Source organism: Vipera berus, assembly GCF_964194415.1.
Source record: "Vipera berus genome assembly, chromosome: 11".
NCBI classification, from domain to species: Eukaryota; Metazoa; Chordata; class Lepidosauria; order Squamata; family Viperidae; genus Vipera; species Vipera berus.
This window is the reverse complement of record NC_138214.1, coordinates 3,974,928-4,002,040: the sequence shown is the minus strand read 5'-3', so window position 1 is coordinate 4,002,040 and position 27,113 is coordinate 3,974,928. Positions and strand designations below refer to the sequence as shown.

Genomic DNA, 27,113 nt, shown 5'->3' with positions numbered 1-27,113 from the left:
AGAACGTAGGATGGTGTCTTGGTACATTTAAATAATTCTCAGACTGGGGGCGTAATGCTTTACAAAAGCAACTCAGAACATATCCATGCAGTGCAAAAGCCCAACTCTGTCTGTTTACAAATAAAACCAGGAGATGTCACGACAGATTGAAGACGGTTAAAAGATGACAGATGAAGACGTTCATCTTGCTGATCCATCTTTTCGATACTTCTCCAAAACAAGCTTTGTCTCTGAGCACTGAAAGAAGCAAGGCGTCGCCTTTAAAGCAGGAGAAGAATCCGGACTGAACAGCAGTTGAAAATGACTCAATTTTCCATTTGAATCATACTGACCAATGGGGGGAGGGGAGGGAACTCTACCTGTTGTGTCATTAGTAAAGGTAAAGGTTCCCCCGCACATGCGTGCTAGTCGTTTCCGACTCTAGGGGCCGGTGCTCATCTCCGTTTCAAAGCCGAAGAGCCAGCGCTTGTCCGAGGACGTCTCTGTGGTCATGTGGCCGGCATGACTAGACGCCAAAGGCGCACAGAACGCTGTTACCTTCCCACTGTAGTGGTCCCTATTTTTCTACTTGCATTTTCACGTGCTTTCGAACTGCTAGGTTGGCAGAAGCTGGGACAAGTAACAGGCGCTCACTCTGCTACGTGGCACTCGGGATTCGACCCGCCAAACTGCTGACCTTCTGATCGACAGGCTCAGCGTCCTAACCCACTGAGCCACCACGTCCCTTGTGGTGTCATTACCTGCAGCTTTATGCATTTTGAAGATCTCCGGTTCCAAACTGGCTTCTAGATTGACTCCGGCATGCATTTAAGCCTTTCCTGCAGTAGGGCCTTTTGATAACCCTCATTTAAGCCTGCCACGCCATTCACATGTATGTTGGGCCCATCGCTCTTGTTCATCAGGGTCCAGCCTGCGCATTTGATACCTATGAAAAAGAGATGTGAGTGTGAATAACAGAATAGTAGGGTTTGAAGGGATCTTGGAGGTCTTCTAGTCCAAGCCCCTGCTTGAGCAAGAGATCCTATATCATTCTGGACAAATGGCTGCCCAGTCTCTTCTTAAAGGCCTCCAATGATGGAGCACCCATAACCTCTGGAGGCAAGTTGTTCCACTGATTAATTGTTCTCACTGTCAGGAAATTTCTCCTTAGTTCTAGGTTGCTTCTCTCCTTGATTAGTTTCCATCTGTTGCTTCTTGTCCTGCCTTCAAGAGCTTTGGAAAATAGATTGGTTCCCTTGTCTTCGTAGGAGCCCCTCAAATTGGGTCTTCTTCCTGCAGAGAATAAGGTGAATTCCATCTTCCCAGACCAGCAGCCTTCTCTTGGGAACAAACCAATAAGACTCCAGGGCACCTAGGGAGGGGGCAGTCTTTTTGCCGGCTGCGTAGTGGCTCCAGGCTAACTCTATGCTTGAGTCCTCCTCCATGCCAGACTGGACGCTTCCCAACATATCCATCGCTGCAAGCCAAGTATCTATGCAATTCTGCCAGCAGCTTCTCGTGTTTTTTAATAGCTGCATTAAAAATCTGTTAAGTGCAGAGCACCTGTTAATCAAGCAAACATTTATTCCCCATTGATTAATCTACCCGAAGCATCAGCCAAATTTTGTAGCTCTGATTATTGCAGTCTTCAGGATAAAGACACACGTCTGGGGTATAAAATGTCTCCCGTTCATGTGCAGGGCTGGGGAAAGTCTCCAATTCTGGAGAGGTGCCAGCAGAATTGGATGTAAATAATCCAGAGGAGATTCTATGAAAGCAGAAGGCAGAACAAAATAACATGGCAAGATCCTGAGCCTTCCAAGCTCCTATCTCAAGTTTTCACAATGCTGCCCTGGCCAAAAAACAAAAAACTGGCATGGTAGCGTGGCAGATCCAGAACGGGGTGGCCAGAAGAGGCCTTACGGGTAGCCTTCATGCACAAAGAAAACGACTAAAACAAGCACACTAGCATTGTTGTCACTAGCGTTGTTTAGTTAACAACACTAAAATTGGAAGCAAGGGCGAACGGACCTTTAAAAATGCGAGTCTCCAAGAATTGGGTTGTGTTTTTTTTTCTCTTTCTTCTTGCAAGGAAACCATTATATATATAAAAAAATTCTGCTTGGTCTTAAAGGCAAGCCCTATTTTAAACAAAACGGGGGGACTTTTTTTGTCTCCTGCCTGTGCACTGCAAAGTGATTGCAGCCCTTCTTTTGGGGGGAAGGAAGGATGGGACCCCCCTTCTTCTCCCCCCCCCCAGGTGTTTGCTTCAGACTCTGAGAGTTGCTGCCTTCATTTCTTGATTTATTCCAGAGCCTAAAACATCCACATCTGCCCCTCCCAGTTCGTTGGGAAGGACTGGATAGGTGGACAAAAATGCCAAACCCAGCCTGAACATCTGGCTGACTGTGCAATCAACCAACACCATGGTCTAACTTTCCTCTGCTCCAAAAAATGTTCTCTGCCCTGGAACATTCCACGGAAAATATTGTATTTCCAATTGCAAATTAATGAAACAAAGGGGCTAGATTCACACTGTCATGTGCTAATAAAGCCAGCTTAACATGAAAGGGACTTATCCCTCTGCCTTCCGGCCTTATTGAATCAGTTTTAACTGCACTTCAGAATATTTCTACTCAACGGCTCTTATTTCTCCCTTGAGTTCAAGCACACACTATTGTTGCAAAGCAAGCCACTAAAAATGAGTTTGCATTTCAAACATCACACGAGCCAGCGTACTGCAAAACGAGCTTTTGGCTGCTCGAATGACAAAAGGCGAAACTGTCAGGGTATAAAGGGGATTAATTTACAAAGCTGTACATTTGCTTGCGTATGATTATCATTCCCCACAAAGCCGTTTTTTTTTAAATGGTAAGAAAAGGATGTGTGCAGAAGCATTCGGCAAAGGAAAGGAAATGCGGAATAACTAGGATGAGGCTGTCCTCTTTTAACCTCTACCATTTGGTAACATAGGCCTGAAAGGGACTTTGTGCATTCTTGGTCCTTTTTGCTTAAAGCAGGGGTGGAAAACTATGGCCCTTTTATGGCTTGTGGACAACAACTGCCAGAATGGCTGGCTCAGGAATTCTGGGAGATGAAGTCCACAAGTCACAAAGGCACCATAGTTTTCCACCTCGGAACCAGAATTAGAATAGAGCTGGAGGGGACCTTGGAGGTCTTCTAGTCAAACCCCTTGCTCAAGCAGGAGGCCCTATCCAATTTCAGACAAATGGCTTTCCAGTCTCTTTTCAAAAGCCTCCAGTGATGGAGCAGTCACAACTTCTGGAGGCAAGGAGTTCCACTGGTTAATTGTTCTCACTGTCAGGAAAATAAAATAAAGTAGTTAGCTTCAACTCTGCACCTGTGGGTCTACCTGTTTGTCCCCACGGGAAGGCTGCTCATCTGGGAAGATTCCTGTATTATAGGCAGAATGAAATAAAGTAGTTAGCTTCAACTCTGCACATGTGGGTTCAGATGTTTACACCTAGCTGGTATTACATAAACCATCTGCAGTCATTCTTTCTGTGTGAATCTTACCGAGGGGAACCAGAAGCCAATTGCAAGCTCAACTTCAACTGCCGCTCCATGGCAATGTTCTCATGATATGCCAACCCATGGGTGGTCTAATTTTGAATAAACCATCTTTGGTTTGATTGACTTGGCCCAGTGTCTCAAACAAGCAAGCCAGACAGTTTCCTTAAGGCATTATGTGAACCTGGTCAACATGTAGATTATGGTCACCCATCTACATAGACAGATCCAGGATGTTCACCAAGGCCCTCTAACCCTTTCTGTCACCCACACCATGTAGTTGCAATGGAGAAGAAAAGAGATTTTAGAAAAGCACTGAGTCAAGATGCAATCCATAGGAACTCGGTGCTTTGCTTCGAGTCAAAAGGTTCGTTCTGAGATTGCAAGGGCACCCTCTGGCGTTAGGTATCTGCTCCTGTTTCGTACACGGAGAGGATTTGTTTAGCAGAAGGTGTAGAAGCATCAGCAACACACAATAAGAAGCCACTGCAAAACTAACAATGAGAAGAAAACTAGTTCTACTTCTTGAAATTGGACAGGAAAGGGATGGGAGAAGAATAGAAATAGAAATAGGAATAGGAATAGGAATAGGAATAGGAATAGGAATAGGAATAGGAATAGAGTAGTGTAGAGTAGAATAAAATAGAGTAGAGTAGAGTAGAGTAGAGTAGAGTAGAGTAGAGTAGAGTAGAGTAGAGTAGAGTAGAGTAGAGTAGAGTAGAATAACAGAGTTGGAAGGGACCTTGGAGGTCAGAACCCCCCGATCAGGCAGGAAACCTTATACCATTTCAAATGAATTGACTGAAGGATTCAATGAAGTCAACCCTATACTGATTGGATATAGGATGACTCTGCAGGATAGAGACAAATGAGGTTTGATGACTTCTGAATTACAAACCTTTTCTTAAAAGAACACCTTTTGCTCCAATCTGGCGGCGAGGGTTCTGATTTGTTTGGGTTTCCTTGCTTGCATTTTATGGTTGTAATTTGAAGTTGTCCTTTCTAGCTAAAACCCTGGGCTACAGTTGCCCACCAACAACTTGGGCAGAGTCACTTTCACCTCTTTTCACGGGTACCTCAAAGGAGTTCCTGAGCACAGAATCCAAAAATTCATAAGAGGGTGAACGATCCCAATACTTCAGCCTAAATGAAATAGCCACGTTCTCCAGATCTGGGTGGAGAACATTTAGAGTTCCTAACACCAGAGGAGTAGCAACGCAGGCATTGCAAAGCACATGTAGCTCGAGCGGGGAGGAGGAAATGACACACCCATTCAAACCAAAGCACTTCTCCTAGCTGGAGAGAAGGATAACAAGTTAAGGCAAGCGTATGCCGCGTGTGGTGTCACCCAGCCAGTGAGCACATTTAACCTAGCCTGAGGGATGCATTGACTCTCTTTGCTGCTCCAGAGTCCTTTCTCAGATTCACGAGGCTAAGCAATGCTTTCAGGTCCAAACCACAGGTAGTTACACCTTCAGGTTATTGGTAGGAACAGCACTTGCCTATCCTGGTGTGCTTGAAAGCATTGATGGCCCGCCAGGAGAGAAGAAATGAAATGAAAATTTAATGTAAGCTGCTTCAGGTGAACTTCAGTGCCAAAGCACAAAAAATTATTAGAATCCGGTAAGCATCTTGGATGCCTTGTGCCCTTTTTAACTTTCATGCACGTGGTATAAACCCTTGCAGAGGGCTCAACATTAACCAGCCACTCTTGTTCCTTGAAGACTTCCTATCCAACAAGCTTCTTCAGTTCTTTAAGGAAAAACAAAGAAAGTTCCAGCTGCTTCTTGAAAAAGCACCTTTGGGACAACTGTGACCTGGATGACTGAGAATCTCCCATAGGCATGCAACTGGACTTTTTGGGGTGGTGGGGTGATGGCTGGGTTCCCCTCCTTTGAAAATTATTTGCTTCTCATCCAGAAGCTGCCTCAGTTCTGTTGTTATTGAACCTTAGCAATAACTGAGCTACAGATCATTTCAAACAGAGTCTTTGGCCTGTTGAAGGAAAAGTCTTCATCATGGTTCAGTCCAAGCTGGGAATGAACAACATGGCGACTGCTTTAGAAAGAAGATTGCAGTTTATTGAAGAGGAGAGCCAGACAGGAAGATGGCTCTGGAAAAAACGAGTGAGCACATGTAGGGAGTGGGTTTTTATACCCTCCGGAGCCTTTTGTTTGGAGTTGTACCTGTGGCATGAACTTTGACCTGAGTCTGAGTGTGCCCTTTGGCATCTCTGGGTTAATCCTATTATGTCCTGTCTTAGAATTTGGGTGGGGCATGTAGATTTTAGGTGTCTTTGTCTTCCGAAGCTTCTAACTGGGGACCTCCAACCTTCCTGGATTATTTACATCTGCCTTTCTACAGAGCTGGTTTCTGCTTGGGAGAGGGAGACTTGGGGCTAAAGAAAAACTGGGCATGCTTTTCTGCCTCTTTAAGATCCTTTGAGGAAATATATTTTTCTGCCCTTTTAATATTTCCTTCTCAGGGGGTGGGGGGGCTGACTTCCCACAGGCCTTTACAAAGTCGCCAATGGAAACTAGGAGAGATTTGCTGCATCTAGAATTTTGCTATTAAATCGGGAGGGGAAGAATGGAGACCATCTGAATATTGCCTCCTTTTCCCCACTCTTCCCATTTGTCTTGCAAGACGCGTTGACCCGCACCGTTGCAAAACTGGCTCCGAGTCACCTCTGAAGCCCACATAGTCGTTCCAGCTAGCTTGTGGGTGACTTGTGATTTTTATCAGTTGTGCAATAAATAGCTATGATCAACAGAATGAAAGCAAAGGGTGCAGGTCTGTGCTAAAGAAGTTGTCTGGAGTTTCAACCAGCAGAAAGATTAACTTTCATGTCCCAAGGTGATCCCTTTTTAAAGTGGATAATGCATGATATCCCAACATTCCGTTCAGCCCTGCTTGGCTTCCAACTCCTGGGAATATCTTTAAAATGTTCATTCTTTCTGGTCCTTCTCAAAGGCTCTTGGGCTAACTTTGTAAGGGCCAAAGGCGAGGCTGATCTGCGATGGAGTTGCCGTCCACATCCCAGAGGCCCTTGATGCTTAATTAGATCAGCCAGGAGAGGCTGAAGAGATTGAAAGCAAAGTAATTAAAAACGAGACGACTGGAGGACTTTTCTCTAATACACAATGCAGTTAAACCGCATCGGAAGCCTTGGACAGCTTGACATTCCAGAAGCCTGGATGGAGAACTTAAAGAGAGGCGGCATGTTCAGTTTTCAAATTATCCTAATGGGATGCAGTGGTGTGCTATGTATGTGTTTGATTTCTTCGTCATCTTGGTGGGATTCTAAGTAAAGCAATTCTTTTGGAGGTCCTCTTCTTTCCGTGCGTGAATGGCCAAGGCCATATCTGGTCCATCTCATCTGAAGCCCAAGGCATTCCTCAACAGATGGGAAGGTCATTCCATGCCAATGGATGGCAGGGATGACAAGGACATTCCCAGCCGTGACAGAAAAAAACGGGACAGTTGGAGGCAGAAATTAAAATTCTCCCTTTTCACTTAATTCTCTGTTGGATTGACCTCCGCTGGTGCAAGTTTCAGCAGGGGGCAGCCTTGCCTGGATTCAGAAGCTCAACAGGATTGTGTCTATTTGGGTAGTCCTCAGCTTACAATCAGTCTCTTAGCAGCCGTTCAAAGTTAAAACAGCACCAGACAAAAAGTGATTTAAGGCCGATCCTTGCACTTATGATTATTGCAATTTCCCCGCAGTCACGCATTGTCTGTCTGAAAGGCTCACACCCACCATGGCTATCCTTCTGGGGATGGATAAATAGTTCCATTATGTTAGACATTTCACCAGGGTTTCAAAGTCCCAAAGATATGCCCTGGGCCAAGAAGAGAAGTGACTTTGACTCCCATCAAATGATGGCTTACACAACGATCATAGGCATCAATCAGGAGATGCCATGTTCTCAGAACTTCTCACGGCCAGGTTGAGTCAGAGGTATGTCCATTTCAAATCCGCGGTGGAAAGGGAGGGAGGGAGGGAAGAAGGAAGGAAGGAAAGGAAGGAAGGAAGGAAGGAAGGAAGGAAGAAAGGAAGGAAGGAAGGAAGGAAGGAAGGAAGGAAGGAAGGAAGGAAGATTAGGGAGGGAGGGAGATGAAGGAAGGAAGGAAGGAAGGAAGATTAGGGAAGGGAGGGAGGGAGGGAGGGAAGAAGGAAGGAAGGAAGGAAGGAAGGAAGGAAGGAAGGAAGGAAGGAAGGAAGGAAGGAAGGAAGGAAGGAAGGAAGGAAAATTATGACAGGAGGGAAGGAGGGAGGGAGGGAGGAAGGAGGCAAGGAAGAAAGGAAGGAAGGAAATAAATATGGATAAGAGGAAACTATTTTCCCCTTAAATTCAGTTTCAAATAGCAATTTAAGGAAGGGAAATTTGAGCTCCATGGTGCAAGCTTGTCTTCTTAATGTACAGACCGAAGTGTGCCTACTGTGCTTCGGTTTTTCATTTTTATTTTTTATATATATATATACGTACATGCAATATCTCCGTCTCTCTCCGTGTGTGTTTGTTATCCCTTCTAACCATGTGAATCTCTTCAGGAAATTTGCTTAGCATTTATAGAAATTAGATGTCTCTCTGGAGTACTTTTCATTTCCTCTCGGTTATTTATTTATGTCGTTCCAAAGAGGAATCTTGCTGGGTCCTTGAATAGAAAACACGGCCCCCTCCCCAGCTGTTCAGCCAGGACTGGGAGCCCAGCAGGGCCGGCCACGGGAAGGGCAGACGCTGTTTTGTTCTGATTGACTAAATCTCTTTAAACAAGTTTGAAAAACCCTTTCTCACACCTTGGTAAGTGCCGGTTCCTATTCAAGTCAAAAGAAGCGCCACACGCTTAGGCGCCTAGGCAGATCTTTATGGAAATAGCCAATGTAAAGTCCCCGACTTACAACACTGCAGACTTACAACGGCACTGAGAAAAGTGACTTTTAGGACTCTTGCAGCATCCCCACGGTCACGCGAGCAAAATTCAGACGCTCGGCAACTGACTCGTGTTTATGACGGTCGCACTGTCCCGGTTGCGTGCGATTTCCCCTTTGGCAACCTTCTGACAAGCAAAGTCAACGGGGAATCCAAGTTCAGTTAACAAGAGGGTTACTAATTTAGCAAATCCAGTGACTGACTGAACAACTGTGGGTGGGTGCCGTCTCTGGTTGGCTGCGCGAGCGATTTGGATCCTGAGGGGTTCGCAGGCAGATTGTAAGTTGATGTGTCTGTGGATGGGATTGTTGTTGATACTCTATTGCACCGAAGGAAGTTGGAAGTCCGATGCCTTTCCTCCCCCCCCCCTTTTTTTGTGTCTTACCTCACTTCTCTTACTCCCTTTTCCTTTCCCCATCTTTCCCGCTATTTGCTTCGTATTTCGATTGCATCGTATATTATAAGCTAATGAAACTTTGTAGAAAAAGGGAAAAAAAAGGTTTTGCTCGTGGAGGGCCAGGCTTCGGCGAACTCACGAGCGTGGCATGGCCGATGATTTTGGTGTTGCTTCAATCGACGGGCACCAGAGGGCAGGACAAGAAACAATGGATGGAAACTCATCAAGAAGCAACCTGGAACGGAGGAAAAACATCCTGACAGGGAGGACAATTAACCAGTGGAACAACCTGCCTCCAGAAGTTGTGGGTTCTCCATCACTGGAGGTTTTTTTTATTAAGAGACTGGACAGCCGGTTGTCTGAGATAGTAAAGGGTCTCCTGCTCGAGTAGAGGGCTGGACTAGAAGACCTCCAAGGTCCCTTCCAGCTCTATTCTATTCTATTCTATTCTATTCTATTCTATTCTATTCTATTCTATTCTATTCTATTCTATTCTATTCTATTCTATTCTATTCTATTCTATTCTATTCATCCCATAATTCTACTCTACTCTACTCTACTCTACTCTACTCTACTCTACTTCATTCCATTTCATTCCATATTTTCTATTCTATTCTATTCTATTCTATTCTATTCTATTCTATTCTATTCTATTCTATTCTATTCTATTCTATTCTATTCTATTCTATTCTATTCTATTCATCCCATAATTCTACTCTACTCTACTCTACTTCATTCCATTTCATTCCATATTTTCTATTCTATTCCATTTCATATTTTCTATTCTATTCTATTCTATTCTATTCTATTCTATTCTATTCTATTCTATTCTATTCTATTCTATTCTATTCTATTCTATTCTATTCTATTCTATTCTATTCTATTCTATTCTATTCTATTCTACTCATTTTTTGCACTGAGAGAGCGCCCCTATCAGGGCTGGGAGAAACTGCTAGCCAAAACTTTGGAGATTTCTTTTTTGTCAAAGCTGGCCTAGTTGACATGAAGAGATCAAGACTTTTTCAACTGGGGAGCATGTCCCACTATTTCCACATAACAAATTCACTTGCTACAGCTCACTCTGTTTATTCCCAATGAGATGGTCCTTCGGGGCACTCTCTCTTAGTGAAAAATACATCCAAGCTATAAATTTTAAGAAGCAAACTGACGGTTGCTGTGCTCTCTTGCCACAAAGCATCACTGTCATTTTTCTCCTGTGTTGCTTTCCAGGTCAGCCCCTCAACGTTGTTTGCAAAGCTTTTTTCGGCTTCAGCGGTGAGTCAGGCCCGATGATCTACTGGACACGAGGGGAGAAATTTATCGAAGAACTGGAAAATCACATTAAAGAAGGTGAAATCAGGTACAGAATTCCCCACCTCATAATTTAGAAAAGCAACTTTTATTTCCAAAAGTTGGACTGAACAAGCCTGTTTTGTTACGAATTACAAATGATTTCTTTGTCCAGAAGCTGATTTGTGCTTTGAACAGTTAATCCTGGTGGCTTTTGAAGGGGGGGGAATCCACCTAGGCAAAAAGGCAGAACCTATTTGTGTTCCCAAATTATATTCATTTAACTAACAGAGGAAAATATTTACTTACTCTCCAAAGAAGAAAGTTCAGGGTTGTTGTTTTTTTAAAAAAAATCTTTGTTGGTCTCTATATTTTTGATGAAGTCAATGCAAGCTTTTTATTTTAGAGTTTAATTATTTGGGGAGAAATCTAGCCTTTTATGATTAATGGAATGTGTCACCTCACTCTTGCAAAACCTCAGTTGAAGTTTTCAGGGACTTGTGTAGCGTTTAGACCAAAACTACACTGAAATGGCATAAATCTGAAACAATGCTTGAAAAACAGATTCGAATTTTGGCTCTCGTTGTCCAAAATATGGATTGCTGCCTGGGAGAGAAATGAAATGCCTGTGACCTTTGAACTCTTGGCCATCGCCTCCTTTAGCAAAGTTGTCCACAGGACAAGGTAGCAAATTCTATCAGGCTTGGTGATTAGTTGGTACCTGAGAAGACTCCGTGGTTTAATGGCATGGGAGAATGACATTGGGAGGAAAAGCCACAGTCTCATCAGCCTCCAAAAAACCAACAAAGACATGCTGAAGTTCTTCTAAGCAGTTTCCTTTATGCTTCCTCACCTATAGACAAAGATCTTGCCAAACTAAAGCAGACCACTTACACCATGAAACACGTCCTCTGGGAACTCTTAGGGAGGAGTTGTCTTCACCTTCTTTCTCCCACACAAGCTGTTGAAACTATGTTATCTCTTGATCCTCCGGAATGCAGCCCCTCCCTCCTGGGAACCCAGAGGACATTTCATCACACCCTAGACAACTGTCATGTCAGAGGCATCTCAACTCATAGAAGGAAAAGGGGGCATGGGAAGCATGTCAGGAGGCACCCTCCCTAGTTTTCAGGAAAGTAAAAGTAATGGAGGTGGGAAGTGTTTTCAGACATGCAAGTTCTGTTAACTGTCATCTTAACAATGAAGATCACGGTTGGTGCTCCTTGTCTGGACTACCTTGAAGGACCGACAGCCAACTTGCAAGTTTCGAAGCGTCCCGTAGGTGCTTTTTTCCCCAAAAGGCAACTGGCCTTTCTTGGGGGTATTTGTTTTGGCGGGGGAATATTTTGCTGCGCATCCAAGAAGCTTCTTCACTTCTAACTCAGAAGCTTCTTGGATGAGAAGTGACACATTTTCGAAGGGGAAAAAAAACAAACCAAGAAAGTCCACTTGCCTTTTGGGAAAGCGTGACCAGGACGACTGAAAATCCCCATAGACACGTCTCAAAGTCCTTCTCTCAAAGTGCTTTCATCGTTAGAGTGGTTGACGAATATCTTTCATTCAATAGGAATCCCTGTGATGAATCTTTACTGCCGTGTTCCAAGAGCTCCTAGCGCTCACCTAATTTGGGCAGTGGGAACGCAAGACGGCGGTAGAAGATGGCCGTGGCCTTTGGGGTGCACCAGCGTTCCACGTCTGTAGATACATTACTGGAGCCTGGAGCATCACGCAGAGGAAGGTTGTTAGAACCAGATCCCTGGAGATTACTGAGTCTTTGTGAAGGGATCCCATTTATCTTTGGCCTGCTGAAAAATCCACCAGTGTTTTTCCGCTTTCTTTCAGGCTCCTCAAAGAGCACCTTGGAGAAAAAATTGTGGCGTTAACATTAATCTTTGACATTGTGAAAGAAGCAGACCTGGCCAATTACACGTGCCACGTCGAAAACAGAAATGGGAAGAAACAGGCGAGCATCGTTCTGAGGAAACGAGGTATTTTTCTTCCCCCGTTTTCCATTCCCATCTCTGTCAGCGCGGCTATGAGTTCTGAAGAGATGAAGGGGGCTATTTTCCCATCCTGAAAATATATGTGTATTATATTCCTTCCAGAATGGAATGGGCTGAGAAATGAAATCGCTCTTGTGTATCAGTGAGATTTAGTTATTCTGCTGGTGTCCTATACCCACTTTTCAAGAATTTTGGAGCTACAGTGTCTGTTCTTGCTGATCATTTGCAATGGTAGTTGAGGGTGCCCGTGAGAAATTTTTCAAGCAAGATATGAAAATTTTTATTTTTATTTTAGTTTAATTCCATTTATATCCCGCCCTTCTCCGAAGACTCAGGGTGGCTTACAAGCTTAGCAGTAGCCTTCATTCTATGTATATGCCTGCTTATTAGGGCTTTCACACACACCCCAAGCAGCATTATTACAAAGTCAGCTTAATTGCCCCCAACAATCTGGGTCCGAATGGTGCCGAAAGTTCCTCTGCAGGCCCTTAAAGACACGGGGACAAAAATGTGGACCCTTGTTTGTTTCTACTGAAAGGACAAAGTGGGCACCCAAAGTCTTGCATGTGCCTAAGGCACTCCTTGGTTGATGTTGGACAAGAGGCAGACCCTGGAGATGGAGTCAAGAGAGGACTAAGCCTAGAATCATTACATGCTCACCTGAAGGCAGGACAAGAAGCAACGGATGGAAACTAATCAAAGAGAGAAGCAACCTAGAACTAAGGAGAAACTTCCTGACAGTGAATGGTTCGTCCATTCACACATGCATTTTGAAAAGACTGAGAATTTTATTTTTATTTTTTATTTTAATTGGATGGTGTTGCAGATTGATTAAGTTTTACTAGCTGGACCAAATAGTTGCTTCTGAAGGCTTACTCGGGACAGGAGCTTTCTCATCCTTCTTTGCTACTTTAGTTCTCAAGTTCAGTCAATTTTGACTGAATTCACACAATATCCTAAGCCATAAAGTAGCTTGTTTTGGCATAATGGATGGCTTGACTTTGCTCGCTGTTTGCCCTCAGTCAAGTATTGGAAGCTGGAGGTCAGTTGTAAGATGGGTGGCTTTATAAATGTATCAATAAATAAAATGAATTAGAGAGTCTTTTACAAGCTACTGTTAAACCATGGCTGAGTGCAATATGCCAAGCGGATCACCAAAGAGAAATGGTGTGTGTGTGTGTGTGTGTGTGTGTGTGTGTGTGTGTTTCCCAATGTTTCCAAATTAATCCTTTCTATTAAACTCAAGGGTTGGATATGTTACTTCCCACCATAGATTTTTTTTTCTTAGTATCTTTTACAGTCTTTTGTTACTGTCTTTTTTTCCCCCTTCAACCAACCAGCCTGGTCAATTTATAAAAATGATTTTTCTGCCACTTCCATGCTGTCTGAACATGCTTTCTTTCTCGGGGAACACGCTGAGTGCAAAATCACAGTCTTGTTTAGGTTTTTAGGTTTTCTTCAATCCATACGAGGAAATTGGTTTGACTGTTGGTAGACAGGAAAATAAGAAGGAGTGCTTGGAATTAACGACATGTTAGCATGCAAACACATGTCCTGGATTGAGCCCAGGAGTTGCATGAAAATTAATTTATGAAGGAGAAATTTACACCGGAGAAACTGTGGCAGGATGCAAAGGGATATTTAACTCTTTCCTTCGTCAACTCTTTGCCGAGCCGATTCTCCTTGGTCCCCTGCACAGTTCCCAACTCAGATGTACAGCAGGCCTCTTAAGGATGCTTTGCCTGTAATGCAGAAAAGAGGGGAGAGAAAGGCAGTGTGGTGAAAATCAACAAAAGATTAATCAACAGAACCTCTTAGAAGAAGAAGAATTATTGACATTCGGTTCAAGAATTTTCTGCTCCTGACCAACCAGATCTTGCAGCTTGAGAAGACCGACGACATGAGGAGGGATCCTTCAACACATTCGGTGGAGAATTTGGGGTTTGTTTCCTGAAGACAAGTGGGTGGGGGAGGAGGCACCACCTCACAAATCCTAAACATTGGAGGCTCAACACAATGTCTGTTGTGTACTGTAAAATATCGGAAGTATTGGTCGCTTACAAATCTTGGTTGCCTACTCCTTCTGTAGAAGCAGAGACTTCAGCCAGTTCCTAGACTGTGATTAGAGAGAACCACTGGGCTGGACAAAGAGAGACACATTCTGAATCAAATTTGTCAGTAAAGATGGCTGATACACCTCCAAAGAGCGGGAGGTTAAAGTCATATCTGCTGGAAGCACATTCCATATCTTAACCATGGCTTCTCTGACATCATCCAGGGATTCCAAGAAGCTTTCAGATCAGAAAAATAGGCACCAGGTTGAATCTCTTTCTAGCTGAATCTCTTTCTTCTAAACACCCCCTTTGTTGACCTGAAGGTGCACCTTATTCCACGATATTTTGAAGGAAAGAAGCCAGTGAATTCCAGCCATAAATTGCAGGACCCAAAAAGCTTTCAAGAAGAAAAGTTGACCGTGAACCTCAACAGCTGCCTGCCTGTGTAAAGTTCAAAATGATGTTGATGATATATAAACCCATCATGCCATCTAAGTTTGAGAAGTGTTATATTTCCCTTTTTATTCTTGATAGTGCCTGAGTTTTATGCCTTTCACATTGCTTATTTATCATGGCAATAAATATCTGTACTGGGATGGAGTATAAATTAATGTATCTTTTTGATGTCTCATAGTTTTCTTGTGTTTTCTTTAATGGGGAGGGGGATGAATTGGGAAGCAAGGTTAAGAATGCCCTGGTTATGATGCTGGATCTCAAACAATATGTTAATGAGTGTGTCCCATTGGCATAAGTTATGCTTATCATGAATCATATTGACAGTTGGGTGCTGGAAGCAAGAAGTCGGCTAAATTGGGGGAGTGGGGTTGAGAACATTTTCATAATCCCCTTTTCTGCTCCACTGGGGAGTTTTGAAAAGCATTTCATGACACCATTCCCGTTGTTTCTACTCTACTCCTGGCAATTTTTCAAAGGGACTCAAAAGAGTGTGAAAATAATTTGGGAGGGTGGCGAGAGAGACTTCGGAAGACCTGAAGAAGCTTCTTGGATGAGATGGGAAATATTTTGAAAGAGAAAAACCAAGAAAGTCCAGTTGCTCCATGGAAAAAAGCACCTTTGGGACAACCATGACTTGGATGATTGAGAATTTCCTTAGACCTTCTTTTGAGTCAAGTTTGACTCTTGGCAACTTTGTGGATATATTCATAGACTTCGTGTTGGAACAGTTGGCCATTGTCTTCGTCTGAGGTTTTCTTTTCACTTTCCCAAGCTTGGAATTCCCTGGTACTCTGATCCAAATCTCAACCATGCCTAATCTTAACTTCTGAGTCCAGAAAAGATCAGCTAAGTCCATTTTCTAACTTATTTCTTGTCTTATTCTAGATCTGATCTCCAGAATTGAACTTGCTGGAGGTTTGGGAGCTATATTTCTCTTATTGGTTATACTTGTAACCATCTATAAGTGCTACAACATAGAGCTGATGCTATGCTACAGACAGATGTTTGGAGGTGATGAAACCATGGATGGTGAGTAGATTTCTAAATAGCTAATACAAATACATTTATAATCAAATGTCCATAATATGGATCAGCCGCTGAAAGCATAATCTGAAATAAGAGAAACTGCTAGCCCAGTTCTCCCAAGGAGAAAAGGAACGTTGCACCTTTCCCAAATCTCGTCATTCACAGTCAGATGTCCCACACGCAAATTAAGGGAATTGCCATAAATCAAAGAACATGAAAGAACAAGCCAGATTCCAATTGGCTCTTTAATCTTTCTGAAGTCTTTGGTGCTGTCTGAGCTTGGTGGTTTTCTTGCAGATGTTTTGTTGCCCATCTAGGTAACCTCAGTGCTAGTGAGTGTGGGCTTTGCTCCCTGTTTAAGATCAAGACATATCGCCTCCAGCAGCCAACATCCAGGGAAGCAAGGATTAACACCAGACAAACTATCAAGCTGAGAACAATAGCCTAATCGAGTAACTACCAAGAAGAAACATCACGCCACCAGTAATGTTGGTGTAGCCAGCTACTGTATATAAACAGGGAGCAAATCCCATAGCTTTAGTCCGGCAAGATTCTGTCCATTAGGCATAAGCAAATAACTGGACTTGAGTGGATCTTGCTGTGTGGTTCTTTGGGCTTGGGCCTGACATCTTGAGCCACCAAAGCAAAAGAAGAAAAAGGGAGGGGGGATTTTAATGTCCTAGTGAATATTTTGCAGATAGAATTCTATTTCATCGTTCCTAAATTTTATTTATCTCCACCTTTTTTAAATGGTGCAGTTCAAGAATAATACATATTGGGATTCTTAAGTGGGTTGTCTGCCAATTACTAGTGTACCAACCCTTTTTTTTTTTAGCAAAGTGGCTGAATTATATACCTAGACTACTCGGGTGTATCCCTGGTTTTGCCTCCCAGATACTCTATAAATCAGTGTTTAAGAAACACTGCTTGACCCAGAATTATCAATTACAGTTGGGAATGCACACATGCACAAATTGCTTTAATGGTGGGGAGATCCTCTCTTCTCTTCCCAAGCTCTGTGGTTTTATTTGCAGACAACAAAGAATATGACGCCTATCTATCGTATACAAAAGTCGATCCCGACACATTAGATCGTGACAACCGGGAGGAAGAACAATTTGTCCTTGAAATCTTGCCAGATGTTCTGGAGAAGCAATATGGATATAAGCTCTTCATTCCTGACCGAGACCTGATCCCTACTGGGAGTAAGTACTGATCCACTTGAAGTTTGAGGCAACTTCCTGATGCTGCTAAGAAAGTGCTTCCTTCTTAAGTGTCTCCCATCGTCCCCCCCCCCACACACATTTATAGCAAGGTACTTCACAAAACCAATAAAGAACTGAGAACACTAAACGGTCCGTTTAAACTCAGAGTCCAGAAGAGCCATTTTGTAAAGAAGGGCATTCAGGAAAAGACAGTGATTGGATTCACACAGCATCCTGAACTCTGTTTGTTTGGGGCTTAGGTGGAACTCTGTCACCGTAGGATGTCGATTGTAATTTGTGTCTCCTTTGGCTGTCAGGCCAGTCACCGTCAGCAGTGGAATGTAGGAATGACCTTGGGGAAAGGAGAGAAGAGATTCTCCGTAGGAAATCATCAGAGGAAAGAGGCAGGAATCCTCCGTGGCTAAACAGTCACAGGAGGAAGGAGCAGCCCTAATTGATCAGATGGTTAAAAGTGGTGATGGGAAGTTTGTACTTTAAGGATGGTTAAGATCACTGCCAACCGCCCCCCCCAGGTGAACCAGACAGGAAGGACAACCAGATGAGCTAAATCTACTTTACTGTAAGTCTACCTTAACAGAATCTTGCAAGTTTTAAAGAACAAATCCCTGCTCAGTTAGGCTGGGACCTTCCTACGTTTCTGCAGGAGATAAGCAAGTTGAGCTGGAAAGCGGGGTTAAATGTGTCATCAGTTTGGAATCATTGTGCAGTCACAAGAGACCCAAGTCCAGCTTCTCCACCCCACCCCCCTGAATTCTATTAACTCAGAGGTCCCCAGGGTTTTGGGCACCAGGGACCAGTTACATGGAGAGAGGTTTTTCCGGGGAGCGGAGTGGGCGTGGTTTTGTGTGCTGCCTGCATCCTGCAGATGGGGCTTTCCTTGTTTGTGTGGACCGGTTGCTGGGATGCCGCGGCCCGGTACTGGTCCACGGACCAGGGGTTGGGGACCCCTGTATTAACCCTTATCTAGCGCCTATTTAGCTTTGACCATTAGTTGACCAGATTCTCTTTTCTGTTTTGAACTTAGTATATGCTCCTGGTTATTTGCACCTGACAGTTTGTTCCTCTCACCATTTAGCCACTGGGGGCTCCTGCCTCTCTTCTCTGATTGTTTCCTAGGCAGCCTCTTTTCCCTTCAATTCCCAAGGTCATTCCTACATTGCAGTAAAAGCCTTGTCGCTCAGGCCAACCCACTTCATGGGATTGTTGTCCTGGACAAAACAGGAGGTTTGAGTAGCCCAACTGGGCATAAGCCTCCTCCTCAAGGCTCCAAATAAGCAGACATAAGAAAGTCACTTTCTCTTAAGTCTTGAAAAATACACATAGGATACAATTTGGGGGTATATTTTTTGCCTTCTTTTATTTCTTCAAAAACCATATTGTTGGTTCATCTGCACTAGGACCCGTCTTCCTGCCTGCAAATACTCAGATGTTCCAACAGATTGATATAAAGAAATGTTGAGAATATGGATAGTAAAATATCTCTGTTGTAAAGCATGGCCTTTTGGTTTTTATATTGTAAAAAAAAATGAAGTCTCCTCTTAGCATCTTAAGGATGCAAGCGCATGACTCTAACCATAGCATCACTAGGTTTATGGCTTGCTTGAGCCTGATTTATTAATTGGCTAGATTCACACATTGAACCAATCCCTACAGCACATTTACAAACCCCTAGTAGGGCAAAAGACTAAGCCAGGGGTAGGTAACCTTGGTTCTTTTATGACTCGTGGACTTCAACTCCCAGAATTCCTGAGCCAGGAATTCTGGGAGTTGAAGTCCACGAGTCATAAAAGAGCCAAGATTGCCTACCCCTGGACTAAGCCAAACCCAACGAGTCACCTTCTGGATTTGCCCGACGTGTGAAACACACTGCTTGATTGCAAACACACAGGGCCAGATCAGTCTGTTAATATTTTCACTTGTAGGGGGGGTTGCGCTATAGTTCCACATGTAGTCATCAACAAATCAAAATTAAAGCAAATAATCAGGTACAACTACACACCGCATACAGCTGTTAGGAGCTGTGTGGGGAGGGTGGTTTAATTTCATGCACAGCTGCTGTTGCTCCGAGCTTGGTTTCAAAAGAAGGGAGCAGAATCAAAGTCTTTTTAAGTCCATACAGGAAGAGGGAAGAGAACAAATGGCTTTAGATGAATCAGCTTCCTCACAGGTGCTTCCAAAGTCAGGATTGCATTTTCTTTCTCTGCCCATCTGCCACTCAGACGTGCCAGCAAAAAATCTTCATCATCGTAATTTCAGAGAGTCATTAAGCATCATCAAAATAATGTGCAGTGCTACCTGGCACGTTGGCTTTTTTAAAATATACATATATATATATATATATTGCAGCACGGCATAATGCTGTCTGCATTCTTCCTTTCTTCCTTCCTTTCTTTCCTGCCTTGCAAAACTGAAATGATTCAGATCTTTCGAACAGATTTGACGCTTTCATGCAGAAGATTAAGGAATGCTTAATCACCCGTTAATGATGATGGTGCAGAATATAAATGGGAGCCGGTTTCGTTCAAAGTCGGCTCGGGCCTTGTAACTCTCAGAAGCCCAAGGATCTGGCATGGAGAGCCAACTTGGAATGCTTCTGAGATGCTCACTCCATTGTTCACATTAAAGGCATCTTTGATCAGCTGTAACCCGGAGCAGTTAAACAAGACGGTATTCTCAGAGGAAATACATCTCTTAAAGCCAGAGAATGTGGGCTTTAATCATAGAATAGAGCTATCAGCGGTTATTTTTGCTTGGCTTACTAGACTGTTCTTAGTGGCCCCAGGAGCTTGTTGTCACCACAGGAGAAGAGTGAAGAACTTAGGAACTTCCTAGGATGAGAGTATTAGGCTAGTATTTTGCATGGTTTATTGGCAGGGTGATGTTTTGGGCTCACAGGCTTAAGGCAAAAATTCCACACGGTCAAAGGGCAGCTGTAGAATTGGCTATTTTTTGAGACATTCTGGATGGCAGGTTTCTTGGCGGTTTTGGAACCAGGCGACACGGTTAGAACAACAAATGAAGAAGCCAGGAAGACTGTGGTTGAGTGTCCACATTTAGGCTAAATGATGGTTTATCCACAACTGCTTGTTGAATAAACTGCAGGGCTTGGTTTCACACATTTTGCCCCAAAATATGCTCACAAAAGCCTGCTAAACCCCATTATGACATGATGTACAGCAGCGGTCCCCAACCTTTGTGGCTTGGTGGCCCAGCTGGGAGGAGGAGATGGGAACTGGAACGCATGAGCAGAAGACTGATGCACACATGTGTGGGCACATGGAGCTCAACTTGCATGAGTGGCATGTGCATACCAGACCAACGCTCACGTGACCCAGTTCCAAATAGACCAGGGCCCAGTGGACTATGGTCTAGACCAGGGGTAGGCAACCTTGGCTCTTTTATGACTCGTGGACTTCAACTCCCAAAATTCCTGAGCCAGTGGCTGGCTCAGGAATTCTGGGAGTTGAAGTCCACGAGTCATAAAAGAGTCAAGGTTGCCTACCCCTGACCTAGGGATTGGGGACCCCTGATGTGCAGCACAAACATAGCCAAAAATTCCTTGGGCAAAATCTTGACCCAAATAAGAAATGTGGACGAGGAGATGGAATGGCCAGCTAGAAAAGATCAACCACCTGAGTCTCTGTTTATATACTTCGTTGCCCAGAGTTGCCCACTCCCTCTTACATGGAAGAGGAATCACCCCTTTGTGTAATAGCAGCTCCCAGCATTAAGCTTATCCATGACATTTATGCATGGTGTGAAATTGGCTGGAGTAGATTTTGACTGCATTCTCATTTAGAGAGGTAAGGAAATGCAAGCTCTCTTGATCTATTGATGACGCTGCCTCCAGCATGGCAGACAGCTAAATTCTCTTAGCAGACGTTGGGCAGGCATTCAACAGGGATGTTTGGAGGCCTGTGCTGACCAGGAGATCAATCTCAGTGACTTAAATGACCCTTTCCCACGTTACAAGTCTGTGCTGCCCATGTTAACTTTCCGCAGACCTCGAGGGCCAGAAAGTCCATCTGTACAAGTCCAATATTTTGCATGAGGACTCCCACAATATCCTGCCACTGAGCATGCTGATCCAGGCTGATGGGAGTTGTAGTCACAACTATCTGGAGGACACCAAGGTGGTCTGGAGAATTGTCACACTCTCTTTAAAAAAAAAGTTACACCACTGTAACACAAAATAACAGTAAAAGGTAAAAAAAGAAAAGAAAAAGAAAGAACGACGCTCTTGGCCGGCCAGCTTACACCAAGACGCTTCTTGTAAAAAAAAAAAAAAGTGGCCTTTTGTTGACAACCGTTTCTTGATTTCTTTGCTAGAGAGGAAAGATTGGGTTTGACAGCTTCTGGTCATTAGAAAATGCCAAAGGGTTGTGCCGTCTTGGGGAAATAAAAGCAGGAATGTTCAGGCTGATGAGCATCCGTGGCAATGTTCTCGTTTCATAGATTGATAGTCGAGACTGCGGTCTGAAGAGGTAGCCAAGGGAATCGTAAGGAGTATTTTTGTGAACGGCTCACCCACCGGCGGTCCGAGGGAGGTTAAAGAATCCATTTTTGTCATGAGAAAAATGAGGGGAACTACAGGGGGCCCATAACTTACAGTCTCAATTGAGCTCAACATTTCTCTGGCTACGCGAGACAGTTGTGAAGCGAGTTGTGCCCCATTTTACGACCTTTCTCACCACAGTGAATCCCTGCGGTTGTTAAGATAGTAACACGGTCGTTAAGTGAATCTGGCTTCCCCCTTGACTTGGCTTATCCGAAGGTTGCCACAGGGGATCATGTGACCTCGGGGCATTTGCGACCATCATAAATATGAGTCGGTTGCCAAGCGTCTGAATTTTGATCACTTGAGCATGGGGAGGCTACAACAGTCGTCAGTGTAAAAAACGGTCGTAAGTTGCTTTTTGCAGTGCCGTTGTAACTTTGAACGGTCGCTAAATGGACTGTTGTAAGTCGAGAACTATCTGTAGTTTGGAGAAAAGGTTTGCTGGATGAGACGACGTGTCCCTGATGTCCAGCATCTTGTTCTTGGTTAGGAACTTTGCAACTCTTTTCATTGATTGATTTCAGGCGTCACCTCGGCCTAGGTGACTTTAACAATCAGAGGATACAAGCCATGATGGAGCAACGTATATTAGCGTAATCCAGCTTTTCCCAATTTTACAACCCCCTACTATATTGAAGAGAGTAAGATTGCAGTTCCCAGTTTACTAGGCTGAGTAGTAATGAGATCAGCTGTTGTAATTCATTTCCAAATCTTGTAGCAGTGAACTATGAATGAGTGAAGAAATATATTCATCTTTGTTTTCCTGAACAGGTTTTTGACTGGTAAAGGTTGATAAAAATGTTGATAAAAGAGCCTTGGTGGAGCAGTGGGCTAGTGCCTCCTTAAGTAACACCAGCTGCCTGCAATTAGTGCAGGTTCGCATCCCACCAGGCTCAAGGTTGACTCAGCCTTCCATCCTTCCGAGGTAGGTAAAATGAGGACCCAGATTGTGGGGGGCAATTAAGCTGACTTTGTAATAATGCCGCTTGGGGGGGGTGTGAAAGCCCTAATAAGCAGGCATATACATAGAATGAAGGCTACTGCTAAGCTTGTAAGCCGCCCTGAGTCTTCGGAGAAGGGCGGGATATAAATGGAATTAAAATAAATAAAAAATAAATAAAAAATCCTTTAAAAAGGTCTTAAGACCTTCAGATGTTTAGAAAGTCTTTGCAAGCAAGTGCATTAGGCATTGACGCCATGAGTGAAATCTAAAATGCCAACTGTGAGGTTGTGTAGACTGGCCCATGAGAGTGTAAATCAGATTCCTTGTTCTTACAGGAAGTTACTCCTGGTACAAATCTGTAGTTCCATGTCCGTATCGTGCTTTGTGACATATTTCTACCTCCATTTTTATGGTGTTCAGAAACTTGAGCTATCATCCTTTCTAATCCATCCAAGATTGTTCCCATCACAAGAGACCTGCCATCTGGACTCACCTGGACTTGTTAGATACCGTAGATTCAGTTGTGCCAACTATTCACCATACTACGCATTTTGATGAATGAAACCACCATTTGCTCATTGTCAAGCTTCATATGTCTGTCACAGAATGCCTTCACAAGTGGAGTTCTATGTTCACTTTGATGGAAAAGCCAAATCCACTGGAATTAACCACCCATCTTGTCAATGGCTGAGCACTTTAAGCATCTGTTGAAGTTCAGAATGGCCCTAGTTTGTATTTTCCCTTTTCCATTCTTGAATGTTTTGACCAACGAGTTGAGTAAGGTTGAATGGGGATAGAAAAATCAGTTTTCTTAATGTTTTTGCACACAAAGCATGGAAAATAGACTTGGATAGCTGCTTATGCAGCCAATTGTCAAACAAAATTTTAAATACAGGTTGCCCTCCAGTTGCTTAATGACCATTTAAAGTTACAATGGTCTCCCCAGAGCTACCTACAACCTGTTTTTGGAGTTATGATGACCTCCAAATGTGACATTTTAGGCTCTTGAGAAGCCGCTCCCATTATGGCTGTTTGCAGTGTCCCATGGTCACGTGACTGCAATGTGTGACTTTTTGTTTTGACATTTACTTCCATTTTCCAGCAAAAAACATCCATTTGGGAAAATGGATTCACCAAACAATCACTGCATTTGCTTAACAACTGTCGCAAAAAAAATGGTTGTAAAATCAGGTCCGGTCACGTGATGCTTTGACTTATGTCTACAACAACTTAACAACCCTAATTATGGGATCTAGTACATTTGTAAGTTGAGGATTACTTGTCATTGGGATTTAAATCTGCAATCCAATATGGATTCATTTGGAAATTTTGCTCAGTCTATGGGGAGACAAATGTAAGCTTTCTAGGAGGATTTATGACACCAGTATTAGGCATTATCGATCCACAAAGCCAAAGCACATACATTTGCCCAAGTTCCCAACATCCCATCTTGGTGATGTATTCCAGTTTTCCACCTCTTGACTCAGCTTTTGCTCTTCGCCTGCTCTCTTGGGAAACAAGTATGAGGAATCAGCAACCACACATCCACGCAACAACTGCAGTTGAGCTGTTGTAGGACAGAGCACACCATAAGGGCAGTCAATTTCCATGTTGGATCTCCAGAGAGGAACTGCAAGACGATGCTCGTCAACAGAAAGAGCAGAGCAGTTCAGATCAGTTTGCATGCAGTGCTGTTTCTGCCCATTTCATTCAAACTGGAATGCAAAAAAAAACAGAAGGATTCACGCATACTGGTGTGAAATGTGAAAACTGCTTGTGTGGCAAGCCCAGATTGGCTCCAGATTTAGTAGAATGTCTCTGACCTTGATGAGACCTTGTTTTCCTCTCCTATCCCCTCCCCTTCCCATCACTTACATTTTATATACATTTGACTCTAGGCAACAAGATGTCTGTACACCAGTTAGGAGATGTCTCCATCTGTAACCTCCACAACAGTATTGTGTGTCTTCTCTGTGTGTCTGTGTGTGTCTATGTGTATGTGCATTTATCGAAGTTGCAAGTTCTGGTCCATGATTTTCTTTCTTCTTTTTTTTTGGCCAATCCACACAACCAAAATGTACATGGGATGAGTTCCATCTGGAACAACCCCTACAATATGCTCTTTCTCCTGCAGGCTCTTCTTCCAACTGGTGCCCCTATCTTCCAATGGAAGGAGAGTTGAAAGAAGTAAGTAGAGTAGGACTTTGGCTAGGTTGTCCCACCTGGCATTCCACAGCGCTCAGCTGTCGAGCAAAATCTGTGCCTCCAAATCATGTTGATGTGTGTCTCTAAAGTGATGTGTGTTCCTGGGATCACAAGACCATTCAGCCAAAAACTCTGCAGTCAATAAAATAGCAGAAACCAAGACCTGTCTGCCACTTGCATAATGTATGTGGGGAGAAATGCTCATTTGGCAATAGGTAAATCCCTAAACTAGGCTTTCCCCAAGTTGGTGGACCTCCAGATACGTTGGACTGCAAATCCCAGCAGCTTCCATCTGACCATAACACGGTTCACACAACACGCTGAGCCAAAGTTCACAATATGACTGTGAATGGCCTGTTAGGTTAAGTCTATGTCTTCTACAGAGGGGAGGGGGGGAGAATAAGATAATTTTTTGCACGGGGCCCATTTGGAAAGGGGAATATTATCAAGGGATGGTAGAGATGTTCAGAGCTGATGTGGAAGCATCTAGAGTCCTACCAGGTCAAGATAGTCCAATCTGCTGTCCATGCAGATGACTTTGTGATGATGTAAAAGCCATAATTAGACCCAGTGTTCCTCCAAGTCTTAGGAGCTCCTGTCAAGAAAAAACTGTTCCCAAGTTCTCTACTTATAGGCTTGATGGCTCCTGAAATTAGAACTGGCCATTAGAACTCAGTCCAAGGAGTGATCAAGCACAGTGAAAACAAGGGAGGTGGAGTTATCTTGACCATTCAAGCTGTTGGTGGCACAGTTTAAGAAAGATTAATCTATTCCCTTCTCTGCCCCCATTTTGATTGCAAGGTTTGATCTATCTTTCTTTTCCTCCCGTGTGTACTTCTCTCTTTTACTGTCCATCTTATGATTTGCAGCCTATCTAGACGATCTCGCCCGATGTATAGAACAAAGCCGTCGGCTCCTGATTGTCCTGACACCGGATTATGTACTCAGACGAGGGTGGAGTATTTTTGAAATGGAAAACAGACTCCATAACATGCTCCTCAGCGGAGAAATCAAAGTCATCTTCATCGAATGCCCCCAGCTGAAAGGGAAAGTCAATTGCCAAGAAGTGGAATCTTTAAAGCACAGCATCAAACTCTTCTCAGTTATCCCGTGGAAAGGACCCCAGTGTAACAAGCTGAATTCTAAATTCTGGAAACACTTGCTCTATGAGATGCCGGTAAAAAAGAAAGAGGTGGTCTCACGGCGCCAGGTCCTGGATTCTGCTGAACAGGGTCTCTTTGGGGATCTGCAAACAGTGCCTTCCATCGCGGTGACGGATACCTCTGCCACATTAGTTTCATCTCAGGCAGATTTGGGGGATTATCAGCTCACCAACACAGCACAGATGAGACATTATTGTAGAGGTTACGAATACAACATGCAGTCCGCCACTTTGCCCCTCCCTGCCATAAGCAGTAACCACCACACTTACTGCAATCTACCCCTGACGCTTCTCAACGGGCAGTTACCACTGAACAGCAGTGTGAAGGAGGTCCAAGACTTCCACAGAAACCCTTCTTTACTCCCCTTGTCAACGAGGGAACTCAGCTTCACCAGTGATATATGGTAGCAAAGATCTAGACTGCTTTAGGCCAGCTTTGCAATGAGCCAGAATTCCTTAAAAACAACAACAACAACAACAACAAAACCTTTAAAACCCACGTCATCAGGTGCCAAACTCTTTTTGCCAAGTCACAAAGTAACTCGCTTTTTATACTTGAACCTCTCTTTGTTTACATTTACAAAATTATTAACAAGGGGGAAGCCTACTTTTTTAGCCAGCTTCTAAGTTTCCTGTCTTTTAATGTACAGAGTTATTTGTTCTTTATAAGAAAGAAAGAAAGAAAGAAAGAAAGAAAGAAAGAAAGAAAGAAAGAAAGAAAGAAAGAAAGAAAGAAAGAAAGAAAGAAAGAAAGAAAGAAAGAAAGAAAGAAAGAAAGAAAGAAAGAAAGAAAGAAAGAAAGAAAGAAAGAAGAAAGAGAAAGGGAGAGAGAGAAAGAAAGAGAGAGAGAGAGAGAGAGAGAGAGAGAGAGAGAGAGAGAGAGAGAGAGAGAGAGAGAGAGAGAGAGAGAGAGAGAGAGAGAGAGAGAGAGAGAGAATATGGGATTGAATAGTATTTTGAAGTAGGGTTTAAAGGTTGACAATGAGTTGACTTCCAATGCTATATACAATAGAGTAAGACTCCATATTTATATATATATACATATATATATTAGTACTTCAGAAGTTTAAATGGATTTTTTTAAAATAGAAAGAGCTTAGGAAACATACCCATCATACATGTGAAACACAAGTAGTGACAAAAATAAGTCTCGCATTTCTGGGCTAAGGGACCATTCCCATCAAGGATGCACTGCAGAAGATCTTTCCTACAAGATTAACCAACATCCTGTTGTTACGGAAAATGGACCACACAAAGGCAAGATGGTAACCTGTGGTTTTCCTTCTGCAATTCCAATGGTTGGAAAACATGTCATCCACAACAACGTGATTTACTCTTTTGTTCTCAAA

The 27,113-nt window shown here is 43.4% G+C and overlaps 1 protein-coding gene across 1 annotated transcript in view; it reads left to right on the top strand.

The window, feature by feature from the left end:
• The window catches only part of IL1RAPL2 (interleukin 1 receptor accessory protein like 2), a gene marked incomplete at both ends in the record, with an annotated part of 258,875 nt that extends 232,703 nt beyond the window's left edge, over positions 1 to 26,172 (top strand). The window contains 5 exons of the mRNA XM_081336518.1: positions 10,072 to 10,201; positions 11,974 to 12,119; positions 15,530 to 15,673; positions 16,705 to 16,875; positions 25,472 to 26,172. Of these exons, the coding sequence (XP_081192644.1) occupies positions 10,072 to 10,201; positions 11,974 to 12,119; positions 15,530 to 15,673; positions 16,705 to 16,875; positions 25,472 to 26,172 (1,292 nt within the window). The remainder of the gene's footprint in view (positions 1 to 10,071; positions 10,202 to 11,973; positions 12,120 to 15,529; positions 15,674 to 16,704; positions 16,876 to 25,471) is intronic.
• Between the last annotated feature and the right edge of the window lie 941 nt (positions 26,173 to 27,113).